The following is a 14,165-nucleotide window of genomic DNA, read 5'->3' as shown; positions in this document are numbered from 1 at the left end:
ACAGGTTCACTCCCAAATGCCCACAATAGCTGGGTCTGGACTGGACTGAAGCTGCGAGCCAAGAATTCAACCCACGTCCTGCCAACCACATGGGTGGCAGGAATCCAACTACTTTACCCATCATCACTGTCACCCAGCGTCTGCATTAGCAGGAAGCTGGTGTCAGGATCTGAAGCCAGAGATCAAATCTAGGCACTCGGGGCCCAGCACCATGGCTAACTTGGTTAATCCTCCACCTGTGGCACCGGCATCCCATATGGGCGCTGGATTCTGTCCCGGTTGCCCCTCTTCCAGCCCAGCTCTCTGCTGTGGCCCGGGAGGGCAGTGGAGGATGGCCCAGGTGCTTGGGCGCCTGCACCCGCGTGGGAGACCAGGAGGAAGCACCTGGCTCCTGGCTTCGGACTGGCGCAGCACCGGCTGTAGCAGCCACTTGAGGGGTGAACCAACAGAAGGAAGACCTTTCTCTCTCTCTCTCTCTCACTGTCTGTAACTCTACCTGTCAAATAAATAAATAAAAATCCTTTAAAAAAAAATCTATGCACTCTGATATGGATGTGGGTGTATTAAATGGTATCTTAATGACTAGGCTAATGCCTGCCCCTTCATTTTTTTACGTGTACTATGATGTAAAAAAGATTGCAAAGTCCATAGAAAAGAACAGTAGAGCAGCTCAGAAAAGACTCTGATGCCAGAATATCTGGTTTTAAAACCCAGTTTTCCTTATAACTGCATGTGTGGCCTTGGCTAAGTGATTTATTCTACTGGTATACCTCAAAGTAAAATGGAGATAATAAAATTATTTCATAAAGTTATGGGGAGAATTAAATAGGTTATTCCATATAAAGCATTTAATCAAGTGCTAGCATACACAAAATGTTCAATATTATTTTCCTCTCAAATTTCAAATAATTACATAAATCTTGACGTTTCTCGGGACCTTCATTTCCAGCCAATGAAAATACAAAATATATAACCTTTCTGAAAATAAATTTGGCAGTATGTGTATATATCAAAGCCTTTCAAAAACATATTTTTAATCTAGTTAATGTTTTTCTTTGAGTCGGAAAAACATAACTTGATAAAAAGGGTAAAGACAGCATTATTTATAAAAAGAAAAGTTAGAAATACATTAGATAATATATATGTGTGTATAGAAAAAAAGTAAGTAGAATAAAATAGAAATATTAACAGATGTGGGGTGAGGGTGTGGAGCAGCTGGTTAGCTGCTGCGTGTGAAATGGGCATCCCATATTAGAGTGCCAGTTCACATCCTGGAAGCACTGCTTCCAATTCAATGCACCCAGGAAAGGAGCAAAAAGTGGCACAAGTACCTGGGCCCCTGCAACCCACATGGGGGACCCTGATGAAGCTCTGGGGTCACGGATTTGGCCTGACCCGGCCCCAGCCATTGCAGTCATTTGTGGAGTGAACCAGCAGATGGAATATCTCTTTCTCTGTCTCTGTCACTCTGCCTTTTTTTTTTTTTTTTAAGATTTATTTTATTTATTCGAAAGACAGAGTGACAGAGAGAAGTAGAGACAGAGAAAGTCTTCCATCTGCTGGTTCACTCCCCATATGGCCACAATGGCTGGAGCTGTGCCGATCCGAAGCCAGGAGCTTCTTCCGAGTCTCCCACGTGCAGGAGCCCAAGGACTTGGGCCATCTTCTACTGATATCCCAGACCATAGCAGAGAGCTGGATCAGAAGAGGAACAGCCGGGACTAGAACCGGCACCCATATGGGATACTGGCGCTTTAGGCCAGGGCTTTAACCTGCTGCACCACAACGCTGGCCTTTCTGCTTTTCAAATAAATAAATTTGTAAAAAAAAGTGTCAATAGATGCTATCTCTTAGTCTAAGATATCAGTTTTCTTATACCTTTCTGATCTTTATAGAAAGATAGGATTTCTAAGTCTTTGTATCTTTTTAAAAATCTCTAGAATGAGTGTTATACTATTTTTTTAAAGATTTTATTTATTTATTTGAGAGGTAGAATTACAGACAGTGAGAGGGAGAGACAGAGAGAAAAGTCTTCCACCCACTGGTTCACTTCCCAATAATTTTTTAAAAAATTTTATTTATTTAAGGTGCTTCCTTCTGGTCTCCCATGTGGGTGCAGGGGCCCAAGCACTTGGGCCATCCTCCACTGCCCTCCTGGGCCACAGCAGAGAGCTGGGCTGGAAGAGGGGCAACCGGGAAAGAGGGAAAGAGAAAGGTCTTCCTTCTGTTGGTTCACTCCCTAGATGGCCGCGTCGGCCACTGTGCTAATCCAAAGCCAGGAGCCAGGAGCCAGGAGCCAGGAGCTTCTTCCCGGTCTCCCATATGGGTGTAGGGGCCCAAGGACTTGGGCCATCTTCCACTCTTTCCCAGGCCACAGTAGAGAGCTGGATTGGAAGAGGAGCAGCCGGGACTAGAACCAGCACCCATATGGGACGCTGGTGCCACAGGTGGAGGATTAACCTACTGTACCACGGTGCCAGCCCCAAGTGTTATACTATTTTTTATAAATTAGAAGCTTTTTCAAAAAATTCTGGTAATCACAATTATCATTATTCAAATTTCTAATTTATGTAGTACCTCTTAAACTCGCTAAGTCATACAACTGAAACTCATGTTCATAGCATATATGAAACTGCTTAGATGCCGGCACTGTGGTGTAGGAGGTTAAGTCTCTGCCTATGGTGCCAGCATCCCCTATGGGTGCTGGTTCAAGTCCCAGCTGCTCCACTTCTGATCCTGCTCTCTGCTAATGGCCTGGGAAAGCAGTGGAAGATGGTTCAAGAACTTGGACCCTTGCACACACATGGGAAACCTGGAAGAAGCCCCTGGTTCTTGGCCTTGGATTGGCCCAGCTCCAGCCATTGTGGCCACTTGTGGAGTGAACCAGTGGATTGACGATCTCTCTATCTCTGTAACTCTGCCTCTCAAATAAATAAATAAATCTTTAAACTTGTATGGAATTTCAGAATGTTTTCATCTTTGTAGGTCTCACAGACCCTCTTCCATTTGTGCTTCTGTATGTTTCAGACTGTAGTATGTCAACACACCCCACTTTGGTTTTCACCTCATTTTTCCATATTAGTGTTTATAACACCCTTTGTGAATCAGTTATAATCCCAATACCCTGAAATTATTGAAACATCAATAAATATAGAACACTAAAGTGAATCAGATAGAATTTGTAAAGCCTTCTAAACAAGAGAATATTTCAAAAGCAAACAATTTTGCTAACTGCAAATATATGCCCATCCACCACTGCTAAACAGAAGTTCCTCGGGATTTAGTTAATAAACAGAATATAATTATTTACCGTTAGTTCATCAACTATTCTAAGAATAATGATGCTTCTAAAATGTTCACAACAGGGGCCGGTGCTGTGGTGCAGCAGGTTAATGCCCTGGCCTGAAGCGCTGACATCCCATATGGGCACCGGTTCGAGACCCGGCTGCTCCACTTCTGATCCAGTTCTCTGCTATGGCTTGGGAAAGCAGTAGAAGATGAATCAAGTCCTTGGGCCTTTGCACCCACGTGGGAGACCTGGAAGAAGCTCCTGGCTTTGGATTGGCACAGCTCTAGCTGTTGCAGCTATTTGGGGAGTGAACCAGCGGATGGAAGACCTCTCTCTCTCTCTCTCTCTCTGTGTAACTCCGACTTTCAAATAAATCTTTAAAAATAAAATGTTTAAAACAGAAGTTGGTGTTTTGGTGCAGCAGATTCAGGCATCACCTGTGACACTGGCATTCCAGGTTCAAATCCTGACTGCTCCACTTCTGATCCACCTCCCTGCTAATGTGCCTGGGAAAGAAGTAGAAGATGGCCCAACAGCTTGGGTCCCTGCTACTCCATGTGGGAAACCCAGAAGGAGCTGCATGCTCCTGGCTTTGGCCTGACCCAGCCCAAGTTGTTGCAGCCATTTGAGAAGTCAACCAGAGGATGGAAGATCTCTCTCTCTGTCTTTCCTTCTCTCTAACTGTACCTTTCAAACAAATAAATAAAATCTTAAAAATAAAAATAAAGTGTTTATAACAGACTTTTCTAAAGTACATTAAACATCTAAACTCATTCATTTTATTTGGCAAATATTTCTCATCACATATAATAATATATAGGTCAGTGCTGCATATCTTTAAATAGTAAGTTATTTAAAGGTTGAACTAATAAGATTTTGTTGTGGGGCTAGCACTATGGCGTAGCAGGTAAAGCCGCCACTTGTGGCACCAGCATTCCTGGATCCTGGCTTCAGATTAGCTCGGCTCCCGCCATTGTAGTCATTTGGGAAGTGAACCAGCAGATAGAAGATCTCTCTGTCTTTCCTCTATGTGTGTAACTCTGCCTTTCAAATAAATAATCTTCAAAAATTTTTTTGGTTTTATAATTATCTGCTTAAAGACTTTAGAATCCTTTGGGTTCATTCCCTTTTCTCTTCAGAATATACTTTCTCAATGACTATAAGCTAATGAAACAAAGACTTTTTATAAGAGATTAACTAGATTTTTAAAATTAATAGTAAATAAGAAACATACCTTCAGAAACATAAGCAAAAGGTTTATTCCGAATAGAAAGCATCGTGAAAAGGTTGAAAGAAAGAGCCACAAAAGTACCAACTAATAATCTTCCCCTAGAAAGAACAACAATAACATTCACCTTTATTTATTCCTTGGAAATATCAACGTGTAATTTTGCTATGCAGAGAGACAAAGAGATGGGAAAACATAGTCTGCTCCCAGGGTTTAGGAGTTTCAGAGCTGGAATTTGAACTTGGTTTCTAGCCTCATAACCCTTGTCTTGTCTACTGTCACTCTTTCTTACCCAGGACAAAAAAGAACTCTTAGCATTAATATCTTCTTACAGATAATTGCTGCTACAAATTTGCATTAACGATAATAGCCTTTGGTTGATAATATACAAGACATATCAGAAATATCTGAGTTGAACTCATCAGAAAAGGCAAGGCCCATATAATAGGCAACAACATGACTGGTACATATAACTCTCTTCTATTTTGGGTGGTCAAATTTGATTTTAGAAGTATAGAAGAAGCTGCATCTGGAAACAGTGAGGGACATGCAGCCGAAACAGAAAGGCCTTCTTGTTTAGTAAAAACCATCTGGGACTTGGGGGCATGAAAAGAAGGAATCATGGGATTTGGAGATTTGTGAAATATCAGTGAAAATGTGTACTGCCACACTCTGAACACTGGACAACATAACTTACTTAAGATATCAATTAATAATTGGAAATCAAACTAGTAATTATATGTCAAAAATAAAATCTTACGTGTGTATCTCAGGCTGCTCCAAAAAGCGTTCTGCACTACAAGAAAGAAAAATGTATTAAATATAAGTTGTAAAGTTGGAAAGTTTTGTAATTATAAAATTACTCCACCTTTCAGTTTAAAACAGTAGTTGAATATTATAATCAACTAGTGATTATAAGCAGTGACAAGGCAAGGCAAGGAGGCTCACAAATCAGCATTAATATGTACCACCAACTCTTTGTTACCAAACCTGCTTCAAGGCATTTATACTAAGCATAATCATGTCTGACAGAATCTTCCATTCACACCCGCTTATGACTGAATTTAGACCATCAAAAGAAGAAGTAAAATATATGGGAAAGGTAGAAAAGTCTAAAATATAAAAAACTCCAGCACTGCTCATTGTAATCTGTATACTCTTCAAACCAAATGTCCTTCACTGGCTTCTTTCATGTTCCCAAAGGTGTAATAGGTAGAATTTAGAATAACGTCATACACAAACGTACCTTTCTTTTAGTATAAAAAGGGCTCCCAACTGTGCCAAGACGGTGGAGGCAAATACAGCCAGGACTTCTAATCTCTCAAACCTTAAATCAGAAAATCCATCAGATCACTGTAATTCTTTCAGTTCACAAAACGGTCTCTTTAGAACACACATACTCACTTATTCACTCATTGAATAAACACATACGCAGGATACCCAAGTCAGACATGTTTGTTAGAAAAGACTGCAGAGTTTCTAGAAGGATAAGGCAATAAAAATCCAATTAAGAATGCCATATTCCAGGTAAGAATACCAGTTTGAGTCCTAGTTACTTCACTTCTGATCCAGCTTCCTGCTAATGCACCGTAGAAAGACTTTGGCCCTTGCCACCCATGTGGAAGACCCAGATAGCAGGGGAGTGAACCAGCAAATAGAAGATCTCTATCTATTTCTCCCTCCGTCACTCTGCCTTTCAAATAAATAAATTTAAACCAAAAAAAAAAAAAGAGGGGAGAGAGAGATGGCTTTGTGGTAGAGTGGGTTAAGCCACCACCTGTGATGTCATCCCATGTGATGAAAGATTTCTCTGACTCTCTATCTCTTTGTAACTTTGCCTTTCATATAAATAAATAAATCCTTAAACAAAAGAGAGTACCTAGGAGTAGGTGTTGTGGTACAGCAGGTTAAGCCTCTGCCTGAGACTCCCACATTCCATATTGAAGTGGCAGTCTACCTCCTGGCTACTATGCTTTTTTTTTTTTTTTTTTAAAGATTTATTTATTTATTTAAAAGTCAGAGTTACACAGAAAGAGAAGGAGAGGCACAGAGAGAGACATCTCCCATCCACTAGTTCACTCCCCAACTGGCTGCAATGGCCAGAGCTGTGCCGATCTGAAGCCAGGAGCCAGGAGCTTCTTCTGGGTCTCCCAGATGGGTGCAGGGACCCAAGGAGTTGGGCCATCGTCTACTGCTTCCCCAGGCCACAGCAGAGAGTGGGATCAGAAGTGGAGCAGCCAGGACTTGAACCAGTGCCCATACTGGATTCCAGTGTTGTAGGCTGTGGTTTTAAACCACTGAGCCACAGCACAAGCTTTAAAATGTTACTTTTTTAAAGGATTAATTAGAAAGGCAAAGTGACAGGGAGAGAAGAAGAAGAGAGGGAAAAAGAGAGAGGAAGAGATCTTTCATCTGTTCGTTATCTCCCCACATGGCTGCAATAGTCAGAGCTGGGCCAGCCCAAAGCCAATAGTCATGAACTCCATCTGGGTTCCACAGGAGAGTGGCAGGAACCCAAATACTTGGACCACCATCCACTGTGTTCCAGGTGCATTATGTGCAAGATGACCCAAATCCTTGGACCCCTGCACCCATGTGGGAGATCCAGAAGAAGCTCCAGGCTCTTGGCTTAATATCAGCCCAGCTCTGCCTACTGTGGCCATTTGGGCAGTAAACCAGTGGGTGGAAGACCTCTCCCTCTCTCTCTCTTTCTCTCTGTAACTCTGCTTTTCAAATAAACAAATCTTTGAAAATAATAATAAAAATTTTTAAAAATTCATGAAAAATGGAAAAAAACACCTTATTTTGTTGCAAAAACATTTGAAATCTGTGCAGTTTTTTTTATAATACACATTTGCCACAAATTTTTGAAGCTCCATTGCATCAACATATATCACACTGGAGCAAGCATTTGGCCTCGCAGTTATTGCACTGCAACCCCTATAAGAGTATATAAGTTTGACTCCAGCTGCAGCTCCCAACTGCAGCTTCCTAATACAGACCCTGCAAGGCAGTGGCAATGGCTCAAGTAACTGAGTTCTTGCCACTCACAAGGGAGACCTGATTGCATTCCAGTTTTGGTGCCAGCCCTATGGACAGCTGGGGAGTGAACCAGTGGATGGAGCACTCTCTGCACACGCTAATAAATCAATGTTTTTAAACAAAAATCCCATCTACTTTAATCTATAAATAGTACACTTACATGAAAATCTTTTGTATTTTCTCTAAAACAAGATATTCAGAAAATTTTAAAGAACTTAATGTAAACATTTTAATTGTATAATTTTATACTTACTATAACATTATAAAATACATTTTGTTGCAGAATTTTATGTTTATAAAATATCAAAGAACCTAATGTGAAAATCTGATTTGAATATGATTTCCATAGGACCAGCACTGTGGTATGGTGGGCAAAGCTGCTGGCTGAGACACCTGCAACCCATAGGGGCACCAGTTTGTATCCTGGCTGCTCCACTTCTGATTCAGCTCCCTGCTAATGGCTTGGGAAAGGCAGAAGAAGATGTCTAGGTGTTTCGGCCCCTGCCATATACACGGGAGACTTAGATAAAGTGTCTGGCTTTGCCCTGGCCCACCCCTAGCTGTTGAGGCCATCTATAGAGTGAGCCAATGAATAGAGACTCTGCCTCCACCTCTCTCTCTCGCAAATAAATAAAAAAAACTTCTAAAAAATATATGAATTACATTACTAACAGATTTCTTGGAAAACGCTTTTCTATTTACTTTCACTATTTTTATTTTTAATATTATTTATTTGGAAGGCAGAAAGAGAGAGAGAGAGAGATCTCCCATGCACAGGTTCACTTCCCAAATGCCTGCACAGCCAGAGCATGGCCAGGTAGAAGTAAGGAGACAAGAACTCAACTTAGATCTCCCATGTGGAAGGTGGGGACCTATTTATTGGAGCCAACACATGCTGTTTCTCAGTGTCTATATTAGCAGAAATCTGGCATTGGGAGCAGAGCAGAGACTCAAACAAAGGCACTATGATATAGGATGCAGCATCTCGAACAGCATCTTAATCACTATGCCAAACACGCAACCCTACCACCACTTTCTGATCACCATTTAACTTAGCAGGCAGCATTTGTTTTCCACAAATAATCTCAACACGCTCTTTCCTGCTCACTGCAACTATTATTTTAACAGCAATATGTCAGCAGAAAATGAAGTAATTTGAACTTACCCAAATGAATAGACAGGGCTAGGTTTCCTCATCATTACCCAGTAACTTATTAAACATGTTATTAAGCTAAATGAAAAGAAAAATAAATTTAGTATTATAACTAGAGCTAGACAAGAACACAGAGAGAAATTAAATTTTCAGAATTCCTAAGTTGCTGGAAGTTACCAGTGTTTATACGTACTACAAAAATAAATTATTATAATATCCTAACATTTGGTATACTTGGAAGATGACAGTTTTAACATGGGAAGAAATTGAAGTAGGTTGTAATACATTATTAAGTCAGTTAATTAGAATCTAAAACTCCTATTTTCTCTATTCAAACAATGTTATCAATTTTAAATGGTTTCCATAATGGATAATGCTAAAACACACAATAATAGTGGTAATATATTTTAATTGTGCACATATACAATGAATTTTAATTTTAATTAGCTTTATTGAATCTTTGTTAAAAATTCATGTAACTATAACCTTGACAACATTCTGGAAGGGGTAAAATCATACTGACTTTTCAAGTATACCAGGGATTCATTCCCAAACAACTTACTACAGTGTGATACCCAGGAAACAACTGTCTATTTCAGACCCACTTACATAGATTTAGTTATCTGATTAATGAGAAGACATTCTTATTTATTTTAGGATTTATCTGAAATGCAGTTACAGAGAGGCAGAGGCAGAGGTAGAGGCAGAGTCAGAGGTCTTCCACCTGCTGGTTCACTCCCCAAATGGCTGCAACGGCTGAAGCTGTGCCAATCTGAAGCCAGGAGCCAGGAGCTGCTTTCAGGTCTCCCACGTGGGTGCAGGGGCCCAAGGACTTGGGCCATCTTCTACTGCTTTCCCAGGCCATAGCAGAGAGCTGCATCAGATGTGGAGCATCCGGGACTTGAACTGGCACCCATATGGGATGATGGTACTATAGGTGGAGGCTTCTTCACTTGCTACACCACAGCACTGGCCCCTGAGAAGACATTCTTATCACATATTCCTGTCCCATGGCTTTACTGGACCATGCTAGACTTCCTGATATCAGCTATACAGATTTTCAAATTTTAATACAACTGGACTTAGTGATATTTTTTGACTTCTAAGTTCTGTGTCATCTTTAAGTATTTTCCACGTGTTAAATTCTCCTAAGAGTTTAGGTCTCAGGGCCGGTGCCGTGGCTCACTTGGCTAATCCTCTGCCTGCGGCGCCAGCATTCCGGGTTCTAGTCCCGGTTGGGGCGACGGGTACTAGTCCCGGTTGCTCCTCTTCCAGTCCAGCTCTCTGCTGTGGCCAGGGAGGGCAGTGGAGGATGGCCCAAGAGCTTGGGTCCCTGCACCCGCATGGGAGACCGGGAGGAAGCACCTGGCTCCTGGCTTCGGATCGGCGCAGCACCGGCCGCAGCGGCATTAGGGGAGTAAACCAACGGAAGGAAGACCTTTCTCTCTGTCTCTCTCTCACTGTCTATAACTCTACCTGTCAGATTAAAAAAAAAAAAAAAGTTTAGGTCTATTATTCAACTTTTTATTTTGTTTATTTTTTTCTTATACAGTACTCTCATCAGTGAGGGATTTGTTTCAAGATCCATAGTGAATACCTAAAACCACAGATAGTACCACACTCTCTATACTGTTTTTTCTTGTCCATATCTACCTATGATAAAGTCTATAAGAAATGGGCAACACTAAACAATAATATTATAAATATAATAATTATAACAATATGCTGTAATAAAAATTCTATGAGGGGTTGGCACTGTGGTGTAGTAGGTTAAGCCATCCCCTGCAACAACTCATATGAGTGCCAGTTCAAGTCCCAGGTGCTCCACTTATGACCCAGTTACCTGCGACAGCAGGCTACTATGTGAGCACTCCAACACTGTGATTTAATCTGATAACCCAGAGGACAACTAGGCAACCAAGGGATGGGTAGTATATATAATGTGGATACACTAGACAAAGAGATGATTCATAGGCAGGATTCAGTGAGTGGGACAGTACAAGAATTCATCATGCTACTAAGTATGCAATTTAAAAGTTATTATTTCTGGAATTTTCCATTTAATATTTTCAGATTATGGTTGACTGCAGATAACTGAAACTACTGGAAAGTAAAATTACAGGAGATGAAACCACAGATACGGAGGAACTACTAAGAACTTAGAATAAGCTCGTTTAGTTTGCTAAATTAGGGACAATTGACATGTTATTATTTCAAGTGTTTCTATCTAAGAACATGGTTTATCTTTCCATTTTTGTCAGGTCTTTTCTAGCCCTTCAGAATTACTTTGAAGTTTTCTTTATACAGAATGTGTACATATCTTCTTATGCCTTGTTATTATTCTTTTTTATTTCTGTTTAATTATATATTTTATTCCATATGTCTCTTGTTTATATGTTCTATGTTGACAGTCTGCTTATTTAGCAAACTACTTTTCTTTAAGCAAAGAAAACTTCTTGTGGCCAGCGCTCTGGTGTAGCAGGAAAGGCCACTGCCTGCAGTGCCAGCATCCCCTATGGGTGCTGGATCGAGTCCTGGCTGCTCCACTTCCAATCCAGCTCTCTGCTATAGCCTGGGAAAGCAGTAGAAGATGGCCCAAGTCCTTAGGTCCCTGAACCCACATAGGAGACCTGGAAGAAGCTCCTGGTTCCTGGCTTCAGATTGGCTCAGCTCTGGCTGTTATAGCCATCTGGGGAGTGAACCAGCAGATGGAGAACCTCTCTCTCTCACTCTCTCTGTGTCTCTGCCTCTCTGTAACTCTGCCTTTCAAATAAATAAATAAATCTAGAAAAAAAAATTTCCCATAAATTCAATGCAATCAATTCCTTATTGGTTCTAAAACATCACAGAGTCTTTCTAAAACTTACCTAAAAAGATCAAAAATGGTCAGGTAGGTATAGGCAGTTAAAGCTGCAAAACAACAAAAAGACTAATTAAAATGGCACTGAGGGGGCACATGGTTGGCCCAGCAGTTATAGCACCGGCTAAGATGCCCACATCCCATGTCAGAGCACCTGGACCTGAATGCCAGCTCTGCTTCTGAAGCAGACCTGGGAGGCAGCAGTGATGGCTCACATTAACTGGGTTCTTGCCAACCATGTGGGGGGCCTAGGATCTGGCCTGATCCAGCCCCAGTTGTTGCAGGCATTTGGTGAGTGAACCAGCACTGGGAATGCCTTTGTCTATCTGTTTATCTGTTTCTCTCTCTACCTCTAAGGAAAAAAATGTTATGGAAAATTTTCTTAAGAAAATATAACCAGTCTATAAAACTGTTCATAATAGGAGCGTCCATTAACAACAAAAAAAATGTTTTGAGTCATGGCCAATCTCATATAGGCAAATCATAATAAATTTTGTTTATTAAACAGCCAAGGTTGTTAGCATAAAACCTCCCTTTAGAACTGGATTTCTGCATCTTCAGAAATGAAGCAATAAATACATAAAAGGCCTGTGGCTATTTTTCTGTCTGCTTTCAGTACTATTTTAAGTGTATTATTTCAATAGCAAGAAGAAACTAATGAAGCATAAAATCATAGTTGGTCAAGATCACACACACACAAAATTCTCTTTTTAAGTAAAAGCAAGCAAACCTCAAAATCTTATATAAACTATATAGATTAAAGGTTGTCAAAAGATTTATTTATTTATTTAAAAGGCAGAGTAACAGAGAGGGAGAGTGAGAAAGAGAAAGAGAGAGAGAAAGAGAGAAAAATGCTTCCATCTGTAGGCTCACTCCCTAAAAGGCTGCGATGGCTGGTGTTAGACCAAGTTGAAGCCAGGAACCCAAAACCCCATCCTGGTTTTCCAAGTGGGTGGCTGCGGACATGTACTTAGGCCATCATCTGCTGTTTTCTCAAGTATATGAACAGGGAGCTGGGGCTGGATTGGATATGGCTCATCCAGGACTTGAACCAGCTTGAACCAGCGTATCATATGAAATGCTAGCACCACAGGCAGCAGCCTAACCCATTGCGCCACAACACTTACTCCTACATTCAAGTTTTAATCTATCTTGTTAAAAAGAAATCTCAGGGCTAGAACTGTAGCAAAGCTTAAGCCTCTGCCTGCGGTGCTGGCATCCCACATGGGCACCTGTTCAAGTTCCCAGCTGCTCCACTTCCGATCCAGCTCCCTGCTAATGCCCCTGGGAAAGCAGCAGAAGATGGGCCAAGTATCTGGGACCCTGTACCCACATGGGAGACCCTGATGAAGCTCCCAGCTGTTGTGGCCATTGGGAAGTGAACCAACAGACAGAAGATTTCTCTTTCTCTCCCTCTCTCTCTCTTTCCCTCTCTGTATCTCTGCATTTCAAATAAATAAGTAAACCTTAAAAAAAAAAAAAAAGGAAAAGAAAAAGAAAAGCAAGTCTATTTCACAATAGATTCAAAAGTTTGCTTTCTTTAATAACATCTTATTTAAAATGATAATGTAGTAACAGATCAACAGACTTTATGGGACAGTTTTAAAGATATTCTCATTTAAATCACTAGAGTTATATACATTATATATTTTAGAATAATAGCCTATGTAAAGAAGATATATTTTTATTTAAAATCTGAACAAGTGAAATTAATAAACAACTCCATGAAAATAAAAATGGAAACATACCTATACTATTAGTGGAACTGCACCACATAAGCAGGAAGCCAGTACATATCAAGTTTATCGCACCAAAGAGCAGGATCTTCCAGGACTGCAAAAAACAAAGTCACTCTTATTTGTACAGTGCATCTCAAGTTAGTGTAATTTATACTGATACACAAAGGACTAAACACAACTTCCTCCAAAAAGTCTCTGTCACATTTTCTATAGCTCTATCAAGCAAGTTACTACTTTAATACACAAATCTAAAACAGTAATTTCAGAAGGGCTCAAGAGAAAATCAGTTCTTACATAGAACCTCTCAAATAGTAAAGAAAAAAATGCATACAGAGACAAGAATAAAGCAAAGACGGTAAAATATAAGTAGCAGGTGAATCTGATAAGACATGATGGTGTTATACTAATCATGCTACTTTCTATTTATCATATAAGGCATACAAGATAGAACTGCGGAGTAGAGGACAATCACAGTTTAGAAGTTCTGAGAAATGGAAAGACCTGAGATAAGCCTTGACAGCCAGGATGTAGCCAGAGGGAGGAGGAAGAGCACTCCAAAACCAATGGAAGAAGAGATCAAAAAGTGCTTTTTAATTTTGTTCTGCCCTACTTCCTAAAAGAAAGAAAACCTACGCTTCTTTGGGGGGGGGGGGGAGAAATTAGCAAAAAGACAGTTACTTGGAAGCAAGTTTTTAAAAAATATTTATTAATTTATTTGAAAGGCAGCATGAGAGAGACAGAGGCAGAGAGACAGAGATCATCATAACAGCCCTTCTGCAGGTTATCCTCTGTTTTGAGTCCCTTTACCATATTAAGTTTTGTAAATGGACTTGAGGCTACTTTTCTAGAAAGTC

At 40.5% G+C, this 14,165-nt stretch overlaps 1 protein-coding gene across 3 annotated transcripts in view; it reads right to left on the bottom strand.

Annotated features, from left to right (window-relative positions):
- Nucleotides 1-14,165, bottom strand: part of SLC30A6 (solute carrier family 30 member 6) — a 45,439-nt gene that overhangs the window by 21,398 nt on the left and 9,876 nt on the right. For 2 of the 3 annotated variants that reach the window (XM_062209221.1, XM_062209222.1), the window contains exons 3-8: nt 13,321-13,405; nt 11,580-11,622; nt 8,725-8,790; nt 5,764-5,844; nt 5,278-5,313; nt 4,524-4,618 (exon numbers count right to left, since the gene is read on the bottom strand). In XM_062209221.1, coding sequence (XP_062065205.1) covers nt 4,524-4,618; nt 5,278-5,313; nt 5,764-5,844; nt 8,725-8,790; nt 11,580-11,622; nt 13,321-13,405 — 406 coding nt within the window. Of the gene's footprint in view, nt 1-4,523; nt 4,619-5,277; nt 5,314-5,763; nt 5,845-8,724; nt 8,791-11,579; nt 11,623-13,320; nt 13,407-14,165 lie in introns of those variants that run through there. The other variant, XM_062209223.1, reaches the window with a different exon arrangement.

This window comes from Lepus europaeus, chromosome 13 (genome assembly GCF_033115175.1).
Source record: "Lepus europaeus isolate LE1 chromosome 13, mLepTim1.pri, whole genome shotgun sequence".
In the NCBI taxonomy this organism is placed as follows: domain Eukaryota; kingdom Metazoa; phylum Chordata; class Mammalia; order Lagomorpha; family Leporidae; genus Lepus; species Lepus europaeus.
This window is presented reverse-complemented; position numbering and strand designations above follow the sequence as displayed.